The sequence below is a fragment of the Triticum urartu genome, chromosome 3A (genome assembly GCF_056163025.1).
Source record: "Triticum urartu cultivar PI428250 chromosome 3A, HENAU_Tu73, whole genome shotgun sequence".
Lineage (NCBI taxonomy): Eukaryota > Viridiplantae > Streptophyta > Magnoliopsida > Poales > Poaceae > Triticum > Triticum urartu.
Genome location: NC_141875.1, coordinates 588,056,849 through 588,075,790, shown reverse-complemented (window position 1 = coordinate 588,075,790; position 18,942 = coordinate 588,056,849). Strand labels below are relative to the sequence as shown.

Below are 18,942 nucleotides of genomic sequence, written 5' to 3'. Positions count from 1 at the left end.
AGTTGGTCGTCGCCAACGTGAGGAAGCACGCACCAGTCTAGCCGATTTTTGGACGGGTTCAAGGCTCCTACAGTACTCGCTTCCACTCACCTTCCCTTCCCGCACGAAAACAAGCTCCGTTTCTTTCTTTTAACCCAAGTTGCCAACTAGTCCTGTGCTATACTGGTTGAGCAGGCCTCGAGACACGACAACGAGTCCTTTTTTTTAAGAAGACCATCATAACTAACTTTATTAATTTAAAAGAGGAATTGCATCGTCAACTAGTTTAGAAACTAGACAGCCCAGGGGCTCGTCCGTCCACCTAAGAGAAGACTTATTACAAAAACTGAAGTTCGCTAGCACATACGCTGCTTGGTTACAAGAACGAGAGCAATGCTGAAATTTGACCTTCCCGATCAACAAGGAAATATCCACACATTCGATGAATGTTGCTGCTACTTCATCCCACCATCTTACTTAGCCATTACATGATTCTATGATAGTCGTGGAATCGGACTCCGCTTCAATCCTAGGAAAGCCCAATGAGTTTGCAAATGCCAGCCCATCTCTCATCGCAAGGGCCTCGGTACTAACCACATTAGCTGCGTAGGGTATAAATTTGCATTGCGCCGCAAGGAACATACCCTTCTCGTCCCTAATTACAGCTGCTGTAGCACCCATACCTTCATCAATATAAAAAGCAGCATCAACATTCAGCTTGACAAACCTGGGATCCGGTGTCCTCCACCTTTCTTCAGTATTACCCGTCCTTTTCTCATTGGCCTGATGGAAATTGTTTGCAATTGCCAGTATCGACATCGGCCATTTAAAAGCAGGAGGGGGTGATCCATCATGTGTAAACTGCCGGCGGATTCATCATAGGTACCAGCTCCCCACCGCTATGATTTGCCTGACATCTAGATTGGGTTTCAGAGGAACAGAGCTAGGTCCTTGAAGGAATAAATGTTCTAAGATAACAGAGCCCGAACGATCCACAATCAGGGCGTTATTATTGTTTCCTAAATGCCGAGACGACAACGAGTCCTTCGTTTCGCCCGGACTGCGTCTTCACTTGCCAATCACCAACTTTACCATGGACCGTGCGTGCGTGCTCAGTTTGACTTCTATGAAATTCTCTACGCGGTGACATGGAAGAAACGAACGTATTTGCAACGCGTTTGGTTGGGTGGAAAACCCCCGCTTCCGATTACAGCGCTTTTGTAAAACAGTAGCAGCTGTTTGGTTCGGTCGGTCTGTTTTTTGTTACGACGCTATCTCATACAGGGCTTCACATCCGCGAAAATGACTGATCCGGCCGGATACAGAATCCCCTTTGCTCTGTACTCGCTTGTGCCCGAACCAAACAAAACGCGTATTCAAGAGAAAATTTCAGAAGCAGCGCTTCCCGATACTGAAAGTCGAAAACGATACAGGAGTGGGAACCAAACGCCTCGTTGGATCGCGGTCTCGGATCAATTCGCGTATATCTGCAGAAACGTAACTCGACCGGGTCTTGACACCGCACATGGGTCTGTCTAGGTACTTCTAGATGTGTGCACGTCTAAAAGACTCAATCAAATATTTAAGGAAAAAAAATTAACCACGCGAATCTTTGCATAAAATCAACGACATAAGACTTAGATGTGCAATACTTATGACACATCTACATGTGCTTTAGCAAAACTGTTATGGAAAACATTGTATAAGACCAGACGGCCGAGGTTCCTAAACGGAAGAGCCTATTCTGCAGAGGGAGAGGGGGGGGGGGGGGGTTAAACAGGAAATTTGGAAAATAATATTAAAAATTAATGCATTGAAGATGCTCGTACGTGGAAGGTGAGGGGGGGGGGGGGGTAAACAGTAAATTTGGAAAAATAATATTAAAAATTAATGCATTGAAGATGCTCATACGTGAAGGTTCGTGTAAAAGTTCGTGTTGTTTAGATATATGAGGAGCTCGTGCCAATAAAAGCAAATTGAGGGTGTGAAAAACTTTGAAAAGAAAACTATTCATAGCCAGGTTTTGTTGTGCGAGCTCCTTAAAAGTCTAAACACCATAAAAAATCACGCACTTTGCACACATGAGCATCTTCAATACTAAAAATTTCATATTTTTTTTTAGACTTTCATTTTTTAATATTTTTTTTTCTGAATTTACTGTTCACACAATGTAGATGAGCCGGGCACCGCATTGAATTATTGCCTCCTTCTATGTATTTCTTTTAGAAAAGGAGGTTAAAACTCCAGGCCTCACCATAAAAAAATGCACACGTCCATCTGTATTGAATTATTCAACAAAGGTCGAGCAAAAACATGTATCAAACAACAAGAAGCCATCACTTGCACACCTACAAACTCGACAATGGAGATGACATCACAACGCCTCATCATCTAGAACCGGAGTAACATGGCATATGGGAGCACACATCCGGTCTAGCAAACCCTAAGCGTGCACCACATGCACACACTTTGAAAGTTGCCACTATCATCAAATAGTCGACCCATCTCCAGGGTAGAGATCCGCATTATCCTTGCCAGGCTAGCCATCGACGCCACAGCCCCACGGTCATCCATCAAGACACCTCCGACATTGAGACTCCGCTGCACTATGCCGCCGAGACCCATCATTGTCGATGTGACATATACGACGCCACTCCACCTCCTGACCCCTCCAGCAGCTGCTCCAAAATGATGCCCCTTGGGAGGGAGAACAGCGCCAAGCGAGGAGACAAGACATGCAATGACAATGCATTCATCAGGGTAACGATGTTTAGACGCCGCCATCCTCCATTATGACTGAAGTTGACATAGTTTTCATCGGTTGTCGCGCCTCCCCTTCCTCGCCGCCAGCACTAGCCGACGTGCCAGATCTCCTCCTGACTGACTACTGGACGCCATGTGGCGACACAACAGCAGTCGTGGTAGCCACCACCAGCTCGCCGTCATGAGCCGCAGTCGACCCAGGTCAATAGCCCCGTCGGCCGAAAAACAAGAGCGACGTGACCACAATAGGATCATCGGGCCCATCGCCGGCTGACCTAGCAGCTGCGGACAACTCGACCACCACCGTCCCAAGGCCGCCGCTAGGATTCAAGATCCTCGTCGGGAATGACCTACATCTAGGGCCGCAGCCGCGCTCTAGGCCAGAGATCTCCCATGGGGGCGAGGAGACGAGGGCCCGCCATCTGCCGGACAGGGATTTGCATGCCGGCCTCCTCCAGCGGCGACATGATATTGATGGGGAGGAGGAGTGTGTGCGACAACAGCGATTAGAGCAAGTACAATAAGGATGACTAGGCGGGCTATAAGCCTTTAAATATTATATTTTTGATGAGTTTGAGGGAAGATGGGAGGAGAGAGAAGGGAAGCGGGTTACTGATTAACAGCCGGCTGCAACACACGCTCCTAGACATGTTGTGAGAGAGTGAGGTGGGCCATATATCCAAAAGGTATTACATATTTATATGCTACTATTGGACTTGTCGGTTGTAAGCTTGGCTATAGATGACGTGGCAATATCATATAGCCAGCAGCTGGCTATACTATTAACCATGCTCTTAGGATTTGACTGAGCTGCCCCATCCCCCGGGAGCGATGCAGGGTTATACGTGAGAGTCTCTCTGTATTATTGTGATGTATATTTTTTAAACTAGCCATCACATTATATTATTACAATCGTAATCAATACCGCTTGTCACACATGACCACACACCAAAGCAGCCTTAAAGCTTGGCGGCGGTAAGGGGGGAGGAGGGGTTGGAGGGGCCGGCCACCTCGGCGGCTTGGGGTCGCCGCCCGTGCCGCCCTAGGGATGGAGCGACGCGTGACGAAAAAAAGGACACAAGGGAGAACAGGATTACAGTTCTTTAGTGCAGCTAGATTATCACAAATTATTAACAATAATGCTACACCTACGTGATGGTTTACGAAAGGTTACGTAAACCCATCCCACGCTAACTAAACTACCCCCCTACCCCCCCCCCCCTTTTCAGGGTGGGCCCGTGTGGCGAGGTAAGGCCCAATAAAATTCCACCACGCCGGGTCGTACGCATAAGGTACGTAGAAATCCTTACGTAAGTGTACCATCTCTCAATTATTAAAGCATGCCGTTTGCGATACATAAAATACTTAGTCGGGGCTGCTCCCATGAGAGGAGCGCCCAGGTTGAGGCTGGCAGGAAAAATCGAAAAACGGGTTCGTACATGAACGCACACCTTGTACAAGCTACCAAGTTATCAAGGCATCAACAAACATTCAACAATGGAGAATCCAACAGTGTAGAATGTATGGTGTTTCAAAAGAATCTTAATCATAAATGGATTTGGCTAAGTTAAGCTGTTGTGACTATACATCTAAAGTGCTACAAAATGAAGCGTACATACACTTGGAATCACATCAGTTAATCAAAGGCATATGATGCGGTTGGCAGAGCAGCCACGCCCACAACCAGCACGACTAATTATGCACGACCGAGGGACCCTCAGACCTTCTGCCCACGAAAGCTCTGTGCCCAGCCCCCAACCTGTGCTCCGTCTTCTTCAACCTGGGAATGGGCATCAACCTTTGCGGCGGTGAAGGTGATGCCGATTTTGATCTCGCCGTGGTACGAGTTGTCGGCGGTGACCACCCTGTACTTGGCCGGGTTCAGCCGCGACGCGCCGCTCTCCATGCCCATGCTGATCAGATCAGTCACATTGATCCTGCATCACACAGATATATTCAGTAATTTGATCCAGATCTTGCTTTCGTCTTTGATTTGCCACTTCAATTCAATTAGCTGCTGAAGTGCTGATGCTTGGCAGCTGGGAGTAGGAGTTTACTCACGTTGCTTGGCCGAGGAAGTCGTCGCTTGAGAAGTTGTCGTGGTCCATGATCCGGAGGACGAGCTTATCTTGCACGTTGGCCGCGGAGGAGTTGATCTGGAATCTGAAGACCTCGTTCCAGCTTGGGTTCCTCCCCGCATCTGCATTACAGCACGCAGTTGTTTCGTTCAGCAAAAATTTATTTCGTGGACCGGGGTCGAGACGAGGAACCAAGAACAGAGCTGTGTGGTGGAAGGGAAGCAGGGACTGACCTCGGGCGGTGCTGCTCTTGCGCTCCTGGCTCCGGTACTGCACCACCACATACGGGTCGATCTTCCCTGCACACACATACACGGCAAGCACAACATTCAGTCTCCGTCCACAACCCAACACATAACAGAGCAAATCGAAGCCAAGAACACCCGTGCAGTAGAGTACTCTACTCACCGAGGAAATCGCTGCCGGAGAGGCCCTTGGCGTGGACCAGATGCACCTCGAGGAGACCGCGCGCCATTGTATTTCCTCACTCGTTCTCGCCGGGAAGCTAACCAACACTCCCACGGCCGGCCGGTTGCTCTGCCCTTCTGAATGAATGCCTTTCTCCCTTTCGTCTTTGATCTCAGGCGTTTGCAATTGAGGTGCCGTAACTGAGGCGCGCCGGCGTATTTATATAGTACAACTTGGTTCCTCGGATGGGTAGCGGCTGCCGCTGTACGGGTCCATTCAAAACTCCAGAGCTGGTCGTCGCAACGTGAGGAAAGCTCGCGCCATTTGGACGGGTTCAAGGCTCCTACAGTACTCGCTTCCACTCTCCTTCCTTTCCCGCACGAAAACAAGGTGGAGCCCTCTCCGTTCTTTAACCCAAGTTGTCAACTTCCCTTAAAAAAACAAGTTGGCAACTAGTACTGTGCTTTACTGGTTGAGCCTCGAGACACGACAGCTAGAATCCTTCGTTTCGCCCGGACTGCGTCTTCACTTGCCAATCACCAACTTTACCATGGGCCGGGCGCGCGTGCTCTTTTGATGTCTACTAAATTCTCTACGCGGTGACATGGAATGGAAGAGAGGAACGTAGTTGGATCGCGGTCTCGGATGAATTAGCGCATATCTGTAGAAACGTAACTGGACCGGGTCTCGACACCGCATGTTTAAGAGGGGCCGTTTGGCCCTCACATCAGCCAAGCTCTCGTCTGGTTCTAATACCTACGGCTATGTTGACCTCTTCGACAATATCTCCGTCGCGTAGTTATTGATCTTCATCATAGTTGTCCAGACAAACCACTCAAGGTCAGTACATAAGCAAGAAGACAACGTCTTCCACAGGGTAACGACGCAAGTTCGTCGTTATTGAGGGTGATTAATGAAGAACAAAAGTTTTCGCCCGTAGATGAAGCGGTGTTTCAACCTTCATTTGATGACGGATCTTTCGATAGTCATGACAACCAGAACTCCATGCCAGTTTGGAATGGACTAGATGGTGGGTGAGACGTCTTGCCACCTTAGACCAACACCGCCACCGTCGAGGGTCCGCCGATGTCATGGCACGGATCAGGCGGCTTCCATTCTACATTGGGTCAAACAACTTGTATGATCCACTATGTGCACCAGACCCAACCTTATACAACCACACACCTGGTTCTGGTTGATCTTATACAAAGGTTCCTCACACCACGTGCAACTAGAGAGACTGAAAGTGATTGTTCATTGAGCGGAAAAAACATGGTACTCCATTGCTTCGTTCCACTCCGACCTTTGGTCTCAATCATCGTCCCCTTGCGGCCTTTCCCAGCCATGTCCCTCATGTACCCCCTACTTCTACACACCTAGGTTGGGCCCAACTGGCACTTGATACCAGCACAAATCGTGATCGGAACGCCACATCTTTGCCTCAACTCGTCTCTTCCCCACCCCAAGTCTGCTCCAGCCATGCCCTAAGCCCATTGCCGCCCATGCACTGCCTCCATCACGGCAGCTCCCACTACATCCCAATACTCATCGGCTATTGCATCCCCTCCTCCTGCCAAGTCACTATCTAGGTGGAGGCACATTAGCAAGTCTTTTCCCCTATTACCTCTATGTTCTTCACACCGTGTACACTTTTGGGTATAATCTGAAATTTTCTAAATTGTGAATGTTGAATGATTTGGTTTATTTCTTTATGTGTTGAAAGGACTATCTTGCAAGTTCGGTTTCACTTTGATGGAAATTTTTATCATTGACGACCAACCATTGTGATATGTGTGAGGAGAAGATTGTTTGTTTGTGATTCTCCATGGGATATGTGGAATGGGATAGACTCAATGTCCCTTAAGGCTACACCACACTATTTTAGATGGAGAGATGTTGCACTTACTGATGTTCGGGGAAGGTTTGTTTGATGGGACCAGTTGTCTTGTGAGTAATGAGGCATGCATGGAACCGTTAGAGCATATCCCTTTTGATGGCGGTGTGGACATTTACGTTGAAGAACTGGGAGAAGAACCAACATAGCCGAATTAGACAATGGATGGTGGTTTTTCTTAAGGATGAGATACAAGGAATGCTCGTAGATAGTGGAGGTAGTGGCATCCGATTTCTAGAGCCAAATTTTGGTGATCAAGTGTAGGCTATAGGTGGCAAGGATGGTCAAGATATTTCTTTAGTTAGTGACGAAATAAAGAAAGATTGCAATGCAGAAGGGCAACACAAGTCACACCCTTGAACATAAAATTGACATACCTCTTGAGAGAAATTTATTTTTGTTTTAACTTCAAGTTTTGGGTTCGAAATTCAAGCTACACACATAATGTAAACAAAATTTAGTAAATCAGCCATAAACCAGGGGCCAACCTTGTAAATTGTCGGCTAAAATTAATACATAGTGTGAGTGAAACTTTTGTTTTAGTTTCAAATTCAAATGTTGGGTTCAAAATTCAGGGTGCATGGGAACATTTGAAAACAAGTAAATTGGTATCCATCCATTGGCTAATCTGGTAAATTTGTTGCTAAAATTAACATAGGTTTAAGATAAACTTGTTTCAGTTTCACATTTGAATTTTAGGTTCAAAATATAAATTTTAGAAAAAATAAAAGCAATTCTACTAAACCAGACATAATTTGGTGACTAACATGGTAAAATACCAGCTACAAAATAAATTATATACAAACATATTATTTTAGTTTGGATTCAAAATTAATGTTGCAAAGATAACTTGAAATCTTCATAATTCAATGAACAGTCTTGCAAAGTTTCATCTATAACCAATGTGTGATTTGGGAGAAGTATGTTACCCTAGTTTCAATGGCAAGTAGAGAGAAGAGCGTCAACATGGCAAATATGGGGGTTACATTTGACCAATATGCCCATGACCATTTATCTTTGAAATGAGGCAAAAGATTTGCACCTATGCCTATTCATTAATTCAGAAGAATGATCTTTGATTAATCCTGAAAAACTAGGCTGAAACCATAGTTACAACCGTCCATATTCCACCTAAGTTAAATCAAGGACATCACCAACTAGCACAATCACAACAACAAAAACTCGACGCCCCGAAGGATGCAAAGAGCCCACACACTCTAGCCTCAATGCATGCAAATAAAGAGACATGTCAATTTTGATGATGAGCTTTGATGAAGAGATGGGCAAAGCTTGCATTAGTTGAAGGAAATATGCCCTAGAGGCAATAATAAAGTTGTTATTTATATTTCCTTATATCATGATAAATGTTTATTATTCATGCTAGAATTTTATTAACCGGAAACTTAGTACATGTGTGAATACATAGACAAACAGAGTGCCACTAGTATGCCTCTACTTGGCTAGCTCGTTGAATCAATGATGGATATGTTTCCAAACCATAGACATGAGTTGTCATTTGATTAATAGGATCACATCATTAGAGAATGATGTGATTGACTTGACCCATCTGTTAGCTTAGCACGATGATCGTTTATTTTGTTGCTATTGCTTTCTCCATAACTTATACATGTTCCTATGACTATGAGATCATGCAACTCCCGAATACCAGAGGAACACTTTGTGTGCTGTCAAACGTCACAACGTAATTGGGTGACTATAAAGATGCTCTACAGGTGTCTCCGATGGTGTTTGTTGATTTGGAATAGATCGAGATTAGGATTTGTCACTCCGAGTATCAGAGAGGTATCTATGGGCCCTCTCGGTAATGCACATCACTATAAGCCTTGCAAGCAATGTGACTAATGAGTTACTTGCGGGATGATGCATTACATAACGAGTAAAGAGACTTGCCGGTAACGAGATTGAACTAGGTATTGAGATACCGACAATCAAATCTCGGGCAAGTAACATACCAATGACAAAGGGAACAACGTATATCGTTATACGGTTTGACCGATAAAGATCTTCGTAGAATATGTGGGAGCCAGTATGAACATCCAGGTTCCGCTATTGGCTATTGACCGGAGACATGTCTCGGTCATGTCTACATAGTTCTTGAACCCGTAGGGTCCGCACGCTTAACGTTCGGTGACGATCGGTATTATGAGTTTATGTGTTTTGATGTACCGAAGGTAGTTCGGAGTCCCAGATTTGATCACGGACATGACAAGGAGTCTTGAAATGGTCGAGACGTAAAGATCGATATATTGGAAGCCTATGTTTGGACATCGGAATACCGGGAGGTTACCGGACCCCCCGGGGAGTATATGGGCCTTATTTGAGCTTTAGGAGAAAGAGAGAGGGGCTGCCTAGGGCGGGACGTTCCCCCAAGGCCTAGTCTGAATTGGACTAGGGGGGAGGGGCAGCGCCCCCTCCTTCCTTCTCTTCTCTCCTTCCCTTCCTTCTCTCCTACTCCTACATGGAAAGGGGGGAATCCTACTCCTGGTGGGAGTAGGACTCCCTAGGCCGCGCCATAGTAGAGGGCCGGCCCTCCCCCTCCTCCACTCCTTTATATACGGGGGAGGGGTGAGGGAGTCCTGGATTAGGGGGTGTCCGGATAGCCGGACTATACCTTCGGCCGGACTCCTAGACTATGAAGATACAAGATCGAAGACTTCGTCCCGTGTCCGGAAGGGACTTTCCTTGGCGTGGAAGGCAAGCTTGGCGATACGGATATGTAGATCTCCTACCATTGTAACCGACTCTGTATAACCCTAGCCCTCTCTGGTGTCTATATAAATCGGAGGGTTTTAGTCCATAGGACGAACAACAATCATACCATAGGCTAGCTTCTAGGGTTTAGCCTCTCTGATCTCGTGGTAGATCTACTCTTGTACTACCCATATCATCAATATTAATCAAGCAGGACGTAGGGTTTTACCTCCATCAAGAGGGCCCGAACCTGGGTAAAACATCGTGTCCCCTGCCTCCTGTTACCATCCGGCCTAGATGCACAGTTCGAGACCCCTTACCCGAGATCTGCCGATTTTGACACCGACATTGGTGCTTTCATTGAGAGTTCCTCTGTGCCGTCACCATCAGGAAGGATGCCTCATCCCGTCTTTAAAGACGGCACCGTTGCTAAGGGAGCTTTGGCTGTCGGCCAGACCCTCGGGCTAGGTGGTTTCCTTATGACCACCCGTTCAGCTGCTGTGCTGACGATGACCGCTCGGGTCATCAAAAGCAATCTTCACGTTAGCTCGGAATTCGCCGAGTAGCTAGATCCAATGGAGCTCTCTTCCCTAAACGAGCTCTTGGATCGCTTCGCCGCCCTGGGAGTCACTATGGATTACGACCAGATTGGTTCTAAACCCGATCTGAGAGAGATTAACTCCCCCCAGGTCACCCATCATGTTGCCGTGGTAGAGGGACAGTGCGACGACCCTTCATCTATCTTAAGTACTAGATATGTCCGGATTCCCGATCCCTACAAGTCGGATACTCGCGGAGGGGAGGACATCACTCAAGACCTGAACTTAAAGTCAGGTGACGGGCTAGATTCATTGGACAACATCCAAGAATCCAAACTTCCGAGTTCGGAAACTCCTTGGCCCCTGGGTCTCAGATTGGGTGAGGTTTCGGATTTGATTCCGCCCACCCACCCGTACATAAGCGATCTATCCCAAATTAGGCAAGAGCCCGAAGAAACAGTACATTATTACTGGGCCAGATTCCTCCTGGTTATGCTGACTTGGCGTCCATAGTACGAAAGTACTGTGCGATGGAAAGCACCTGGAAAACCGAAACAAAATTTTGGGACAATCCGGCCTTGAATACAAACCCCGTCCAAAATAAAAGGGTGCATCATCGTCAGACACCCGGGTTCAATACCAAAAAGCAAAAGCCCTCTACAGGGCACGCAACCGTATTGGAAGGATGGCTTGATGGACCCTGTAAAATTCACAGTGCAGAGGGCGCCACACCAACTCACAGCCTTAGAGCATGTTGGATACTCCGGCAGGTGGCAAAAATTGGCGAAGATCTTCTAATTCCAGAAACCACAGAAAGCCACCCCAGAGAAACTAGTATGGTATTAACAGTCTTCGAGACTTTCGCATCAAATAATATGCGAAAAAGAACACTCCGCGGCCTTGCCGAAGTCTACCAAGTAGCAACAATAAACCCATGGAGTGACACGGCTATTACTTTTAACGCCAGTGATGAACCTAAATTCCGAACAGCCTGAGCACCAGCCGCATTGGTCCTCAGTCCAATAGTGGACGGCTTTCGTCTTACCAAGGTACTCATGGATGGCGGCAGCGGATTGAACCTCATTTATGAGGAAACCCTTCAAAACATGGAAATAGACTGGAACCGCATTGAGCGAAGCAGCACAACCTTTAGAGGAATAATCCCCAGTCGGGAAGCGCGCTATAAAGGAAAAATCACACTAGATGTGGTGTTTGGCACGCCGGATAATTACAGGTCTGAACAGGTCATGTTCCAGGTGGCCCCGTTCAGTAGCGGATATCACGCTCTGCTAGGGCGGGAAGCGTTTACAGTCTTCCAAGCAATACCCCATTACGGGTACATGAAGCTCAAGATGCCCGGGCCTAACAGAATCATCACTCTCGTTAGTGATCCGGACATAGCACTCCGCGCCGAAAACAAGACAGCCGCACTAGCCCTCGAGGCGCTATCCGAAGCCCTAGCGGCTGAGGAACTAGCTGCGCTGCGCTCCACGGTGAATAGGGACGATGTGATACTCGATAAAAGATGCAAGTCCACCTCCTTTAAATCGGCGGACGAAATAGTCAAATTCCAGGTCCATCCAATGGACCCCAATAAAACAGCTTCCATCAGGGCACAGTTAAACCCTGATGTAGACGCCGCACTGCAAGAGTTCCTACGAGAGAACTGGGACATTTTCGCCTGGCACCCTTCAGACATGCCAGGAATCCCACGCAGGCTGGCCGAAGACAGCTTAAATATCCTAAAAGGATTCAAGCCAGTCAAACAGGCTCTTCGGCGTTTTTCCGAACCTAAGAGACAGGCCATGGGAGAGGAACTAGCCAAGCTATTGGAGGCCGGATTCATCAAAGATATAAAACATCCGGACTGGCTAGCAAACCTGGTGATGGTACCAAAGAAGGACAAATCCTGGCGCCTGTGCGTTGATTTCAAGGACCTTAACAAGGCTTGCCCAAAGGATCCCTTCCCTCTCCCCCGCATCGATCAAATTATCGACGCTACCGCAGGACACGATTCGTTGTGTTTCCTCGACGCATACTCCAGCTACCATCAAATAAAGATGGCAGAGTCAGACCAAGCCGCAACGGCATTCATCACACCATACGGCCCATTCTGCTTCAACACAATGCCCTTCGGGCTCAAAAACGCCGGCGCAACATATCAGCGCATGATTCAGACATGTCTGGAAAACCAGATCGGCAAAACAGTGGAGGCATATGTAGATGATGTGGTCGTTAAAACAAGACATGTCGAATCTCTAGTAGACGACTTGAGGCTAACATTTGATAACCTCCGAACATACGACATCAAGATCAACCCAGAAAAATGCGTTTTCGGCGTTCCAGCCGAAAAGCTCTTGGGCTTCATTGTATCCGGTAGAGGAATTGAAGCAAATCCAGCCAAGATCCGAGCTCTGTCACAATTGGATATCCCGAAGGACCTCAAACAAATACAAAAATTAACCGGATGCGTGGCGGCTCTAAGCTGCTTTATCTCCCGCTTAGGAGAAAATGCCCTACCCCTTTACCGCCTCCTTCGGCGCACCAAACACTTCGAGTGGACGGATGCAGCCACGGCCGGACTCGACGAAATAAAAACCATCTTGGCAACAAACCCAGTCCTGGCCGCGCCAAACATTGGCGAACCAATGCTATTATACATTGCAGCAACCCATCAGGTCGTAAGCGCAGTGCTCGTCGTCGAACGAGAAACGGACAGACACAAATTCCCCCTTCAAAAGCCGGTCTATTATGTGTCCACTGTCCTTACTCTGTGCAAGTCACGGTACCCACATTATCAAAAGATTGCGTATGCGGTATTTATGGCATCCCGGAAGCTGTGACACTACTTTCAAGAGTGTTCAATAACAGTAGCCTCGGAAGTGCCACTTAACGATATTATAAACAACTGCGACGCGATGGGCCGGATTGCAAAATGGGCCATTGAGCTCCTCCCGTTCGACATAACTTACAAGCCACGGCGAGCTATCAAGTCACAAGTTTTGCCCGACTTCGTCCCAGAATGGACGAAGGCCGAACTCCCTAAAGAGTACGACACATATTCAAACTGGGTCATGCACTTCGACGGCTCCAAAATGTTGGCCGGTCTAGGGGCTGGCGTCGTTTTGACGTCCCCCACAGGAGACACAGTTCAATATGTACTCCAGATAATGTACACAGACTCCAACAACGCAGCCGAATATGAGGCCCTTTTACATGGTCTCCGGATGGCAGTATCCATGGGCATTCAACGCCTAGAGGTGCGCGGGGACTCGAACCTCGCAATATCCCAAATAAATGGAGACTTTGATGCCAAGGATCCAAAAATGGCAGCTTATCGCAACGCCGTCCTAAAAATGTCAGCTCGGTTTGAAGGCCTCGAATTTCACCATATAGCCCGGGAAAATAATCAGGCGGCAGATGTCCTGGCACGCATCAGCGCAAAACGCAATGTAGTCCCCCCAGCATCTTCTTGGAAAGGCTATTCAAGCCGTCCGTAGTATGGGAAGGGGAACCTGGCAATAACAGCCCGGACCCAACCGCACTGCCCGACACCAAACACTCTGACATAATCGGAGGCTCTGCCAATGAAATAACACCTTCAGCCCACGTAATAATGGCCATCATCGCCCCGTGGACAGAACCATTCCTCGCCTACCTTACCAGGCAGGAACTCCCTGAGGACCAAAATGAGGCACGCTGCATAGTGCGGCGACCTAAAGCCTATAAAGTCCATGAGGGAGAGCTTTATAAGAAAAGCACTACCGAAGTCCTTCAAAGGTGCATCTCCGAAGAGGAAGGGCGGAACCTCCTGGCTGAAATTCATGCCGGACTCGGTGGACATCACGCCGCAGCTCGGTCCCTTGTAAGCAAGGCCTTCCGTACATGCTTTTATTGGCCGACGGCCCGGGCAGACGCCCATGACTTAGTCCAACGATGCATCGGTTGCCACCTTTTTGCAAACCAAAGCCATATGCCACCCACCGCCGTCCAAACTATCCCCATCACTTGGCCCTTCGCGGTCTGGGGGCTTGACATGGTTGGACCCCTTAAAGGAGGAACCCACAAGAAAAAAATACTTACTGGTCATGGTGGATAAGTTCACCAAATGGATAGAAGCCAAGCCTGTTAAGACGACCGAATCCGGACCGGTGATAGACTTTATATCCAGGGTTGTACACCATTACGGCGTCCCCCACAACATCATCACTGATAACAGCACGAACTTTACGACCGATGAGGTAAAACTCTGGTGCAAAAACATGGGCATCAAGCTCGATTATGCTTTCGTCTATCACCCACAAACCAACAGCCAGGTCGAACATGCAAATGGTCTTATCATGAGCGGCATCAAACCAAGATTAGTGCGGTCCCTCAAGGAATCTAATACGCACTGGGTAGAGGAGCTTGACTCCGTACTCTGGGGGCTGCGGACCACGCCGAATCGCACCACCGGATACTCACCATTCTTCATGGTGTACGGCGCAGAGGCAGTTTTGCCCCACGACATAATTCATGACTCACCTCGAGTGCGCATGTACGAAGAAAGAGAAGCTGAGCTCGATCGGCAGGACAGTTTGGACGCCTTCGAGGAAGAGCGAGACGTGGCAAAAGCCCGTTCCGCATTCTATCAACAGCATGCTCGAAGATACCAAAGCAGAGAAGTACGGGCTAAAAATTACAACGTTGGCAAATTAGTTCTACGCCCGCCGGACAAGAAAAAGGACAAACTCAAGCCCAAGTGGGAAGGTCCCTTCATAATTGACCAAGTCCTGACTGGTGGAGCGTACCGCCTGCGAGATGCATCGGATAACTGGCTTGAGCCGAACCCATGGAACACAGCCCGTCTCCGAAGATTCTATGCCTACCGCCGGACTCTGTGTTCGTCTCCTTCCTCTATCCATTTTTTTACATACTTTATGTCTTACATTTCTCTCCTTCTCCTCTCTCTCTTATAGCCTTTAAAGGCTCATAAAATGACGCGCTATCCGCACTCATTAAACCTGGGGGATTCTTTAAACAGAAGCTTATTTATACGGGCTTCATGCCCAACACATGTGTCACACTTCCGCATGTACCTTTTTATTCGCCATGATATGCATCGATATGAATTAAGTTTTGGCCAAGCTGGGTTGCCTGGCTCCTGTGCTTACCCCTACGTTCCCGATTGTTCAGCTAGGTGGTAAAGGGAGCACCTCTGCGATTGTTACTGCCGGGTCAGCCGGATGTGTACCTCAGACTGGGTGAAGCCGAAAGCTAGCGTTCTTAAGGGAATATTCGGTCGGTGAACTAAAGATGATATTTTTTATCTATACGCCCCCATATGTTCTTCCTGCGCCTCTTTTCGCAGAATGGACATGCACTTTAGGGCATGCCTCCCAGGGAAAGGAACCCCTAACAGAACTATTCTCCCTGGAAGATGTTTCGTACTAACCATGTAATATAACATAACTAGTTGGGCACTTGTCTGTTCAAGCACTAATGACCCCTACGCCTGGTCTCCATGCATACCCCGGTTCTTATATAACCGCGAGGGTATTCGGACACACTCCGGACCATCAGGTCCCGAGGTTGAAGCGAAAAGGTCGGCCATGACAAACGATCTACAATCCGGCTAGAAGGCATTACACATGTCAATTAAAATTACATAGTCAATCTGACTGATTGTATTCCTCTTCAGTACCATCTAACAGGTTGTCTAGTTTACAGTCCTATTGGGAATACTTTGCGGCCAACTCTACTTGGCTGTATACTAAGCTCACAGGGATCTCCTTCCCATCAGGCCCTACGGGTCCGACCTCGGCCATGTGGTTTGGGTCAGCCTTCGTGTACCGCGTCTTCACCATGGCCCAGGCCTCCCTGGCGCCTTGACGGCAGGCCGACATCTTCCACAATCGAAAGCGCCACCGCGCTCCCTTCAGCTTCTCTACAAGCTATCCAAGGCCTTCGGGCATGGAGACGGATGGCCACAAAGCCTGGGCGATGCCTTGCATCACCTGCCGAACTCACTCGTGCAGTTGTGAGAGCTCGGGAAGAAGGTCACCCTTAGAACCGGGCATTTCCTCTGCAGGACGACCTGTTAGCATACCTACAGACATTACTCTGTTAGTCGACTTCCTGACCGAACTCTTTTTCCAAAGTTCGTTTAAGCACTTACTATATATGCCGCGTCGAAGCCGCTGATTCTCCTTCACGGAGTCCAACAGCTGGGCACGAACGTCCTTCAGTTCAACGCCCAGCTTGGTCTTGGCATCTTGGAGATCGTTCTTCTCCCGCCTCACCTTTGTCAGCACGCTCTCACCAGCCTTCAGCTGGCGTCGGAGTTGTTGCACTTCCGGATTTAATCCGGCGCCATCTGCATTTCATTTTTTAGATTTGCACCCATGCCGCACTTCGCATAATCCTTATCTTTCAAAGCGTATATTACCAGAGGGGGTCTCCTTGGGCTCCCCTGCCGCGGCTAGTGCGGCCTCAAATTGGGCTTTGCACTCTTCCAGCTCCTGGGATAGCAGGGTATTCTTTTCTGTAAGAACCTGCATAACAGATGATCCTTAAATCAGTTATTCTAACTGTTTCAAGTCTCGGGGGCTACTGGTACATATATATAATTACCAAAATTTTCTTACTCGTATGTCTTTCACATACTGCTCCGTGGCTCTGGCTAGACCATTTTGAGTGGCACGGAGGTACGCGTCTCCCGAATTGAAGGCATCCAATGCCTCTTGGGAGAAACAAGCGTCGCGAAGAACTGTCCGGCGACGCCTGTGGTTCATGGCACTCTCCACCTCGGAATTGGTGGCAGACAGCCTGTCCGCATCCTCCGTCGGAGGAGCGTCCGATGCGCGCCTCGTGTTCGCCTCCACTTCCGGACCAGGCTTTGGAGCCTGGCTGGTGGAGGCGCGATTGGCAGCCTCTCCAGATATAGTCCGGCGAGGTCTCTTCGTCCTGAAGAGAGCACGAGCGTTAATATGCCTCGAAGGAATAACACCTGGGAATAAGGTGGCGCGCTATACCTTTGCGCCGGTGCCTCAGTCCGGACCGCACTTCTTTTCAGCTCACGGGGCCTTGCCGCCCCTCGTTGGCTAGTCACCGCAGGCTCGGCCTCCCGTCTCAAGGACCTCCCCAGCAAAACACGGTTGTCATACGGCAATCGAAAACACGCGAGGACAGATCCCTTTTCAAAGTGCTGGGACTCCGGTCACAGTTACCTGTGAGGCTGGGAGTAGCCCTGGATAATCGGCCGTAATGGCCACCAAGGCGTTGTCCTTGCTCAATTGATGAAACACTCCATCAATCAGCTCCACAGATAAGTTCGGATCCTCTTGAGAGGCCGGGTCGAGGGACCGTCCCGGATCCTCGGGTTGTGGAGGAGGGCTGTTTATTTCTTTAACAACCCGGCGCAGTTCCTGCGTTGAAGTCGTTAGACTGAAAATTTAACAATGGGAATATAAAACGGATGGGCAAGTAAAAGTGTCCACTTACCCAACTTGGGGGATTGTACATAGAAAATCCACCCCGTGGGTTGGCACAGAGAAATTCCTCCTCTTCTCCCTTGTACAAAGCGGACAAGGTCTTTATTAGAGCGGCAGCCGAATCCGGCCCCTTACGACCGTAGCGGGTGGCGTCGTCCTCCCCGTTGAAGTCCCACATGGGGCCGCCTCTATACTGAAACGGTTGCACCCCTCGCATGATGCATGCTGCCATGACCCCGATCATGGTCAGTCCGGAATGAGCTAACAACCTTATCCGGCCCATCAGGTAAATAATGTCCCTGTCACTTTCCCTCTGAGGGCTCCGTGGACGCCAGATTAGGCGCTTCTTTAGGGGAGCACTGTAGAACTCAGGGAGGCCGATCCGGACAGGATCCGGCAGCGGGACGTCCTCTATATAAAACCATTCCGAAGGCCAGTCCTCGGACGCCTTCTTTGGGGGTTCCGGATAGATATCTGGTCCCGGCGATGCGCCACACTTCGGCTCCGCCCACCTGATATATTGAACCCTCCTTAGAGCGGGGCACAAGGCAGAATAGCCTTTTCCATAGCGCGAAATGAGCCTCACAGCCCAAGAACAGCTCGCAAAGGGCTACGAAGCCCGCGATATGCAATATGGAGGCAGGCGTGAGGTTGTGCAGCTGGAGGCCATAGAACTCCAGAAGCCCCCGGAGAAACGGATGAATTGGAAATCCGAGCCCTCTTATTAAGTAAGGGGAAAGGCATACCCGCTCTCCTTTGGAGGGATTGGGGGCGCTCTCCACTTGCTCTCCACCATTATAGGTGGCAAGTCTGGCTCGAACCAGGACCATATAGGTCGGGGGGAGAAATCCCTTGGTCTGGAGAGTCACTAGCTCACTGTGCGGGATGGAGCACCTCTTCCAATCTCCAGGCTGAGGGCTGGAAGGGCGAGAGGAGGAGCCGCGGCGGCCAGCCATGATGGAATGGACCTCTGTCGGATACGCTCTGATGAATACTCGCGGAAGGGAGAAGGTGTGGTTTGGATATAAATCCTCGTCCCCTTAAATAGGCGGCTCATTCACACGGCTAGGGGTGTAAATATAAAAAACACCCTGACT

At 48.8% G+C, this 18,942-nt stretch overlaps 1 protein-coding gene across 2 annotated transcripts; it reads right to left on the bottom strand.

Moving 5' to 3' along the window:
* Positions 1–4,264: 4,264 nt before the first annotated feature.
* Positions 4,265–5,429, bottom strand: LOC125548813 (elicitor-responsive protein 1). 2 transcript variants are annotated; one of them, XM_048712351.2, is made up of 4 exons: positions 5,229–5,428; positions 5,054–5,119; positions 4,804–4,942; positions 4,265–4,679 (listed from the first exon to the last, which is right to left on the bottom strand). In XM_048712351.2, exons 1-4 carry the CDS (start codon positions 5,293–5,295, stop codon positions 4,460–4,462), a joined length of 492 nt encoding a protein of 163 aa, XP_048568308.2. In that variant the 5' UTR covers positions 5,296–5,428; the 3' UTR covers positions 4,265–4,459. The 2 variants fall into 2 exon arrangements, with proteins under 2 accessions (XP_048568308.2, XP_087369577.1); XM_087513451.1 differs by having other exon boundaries at positions 4,804–5,119; positions 5,229–5,429.
* Between the last annotated feature and the right edge of the window lie 13,513 nt (positions 5,430–18,942).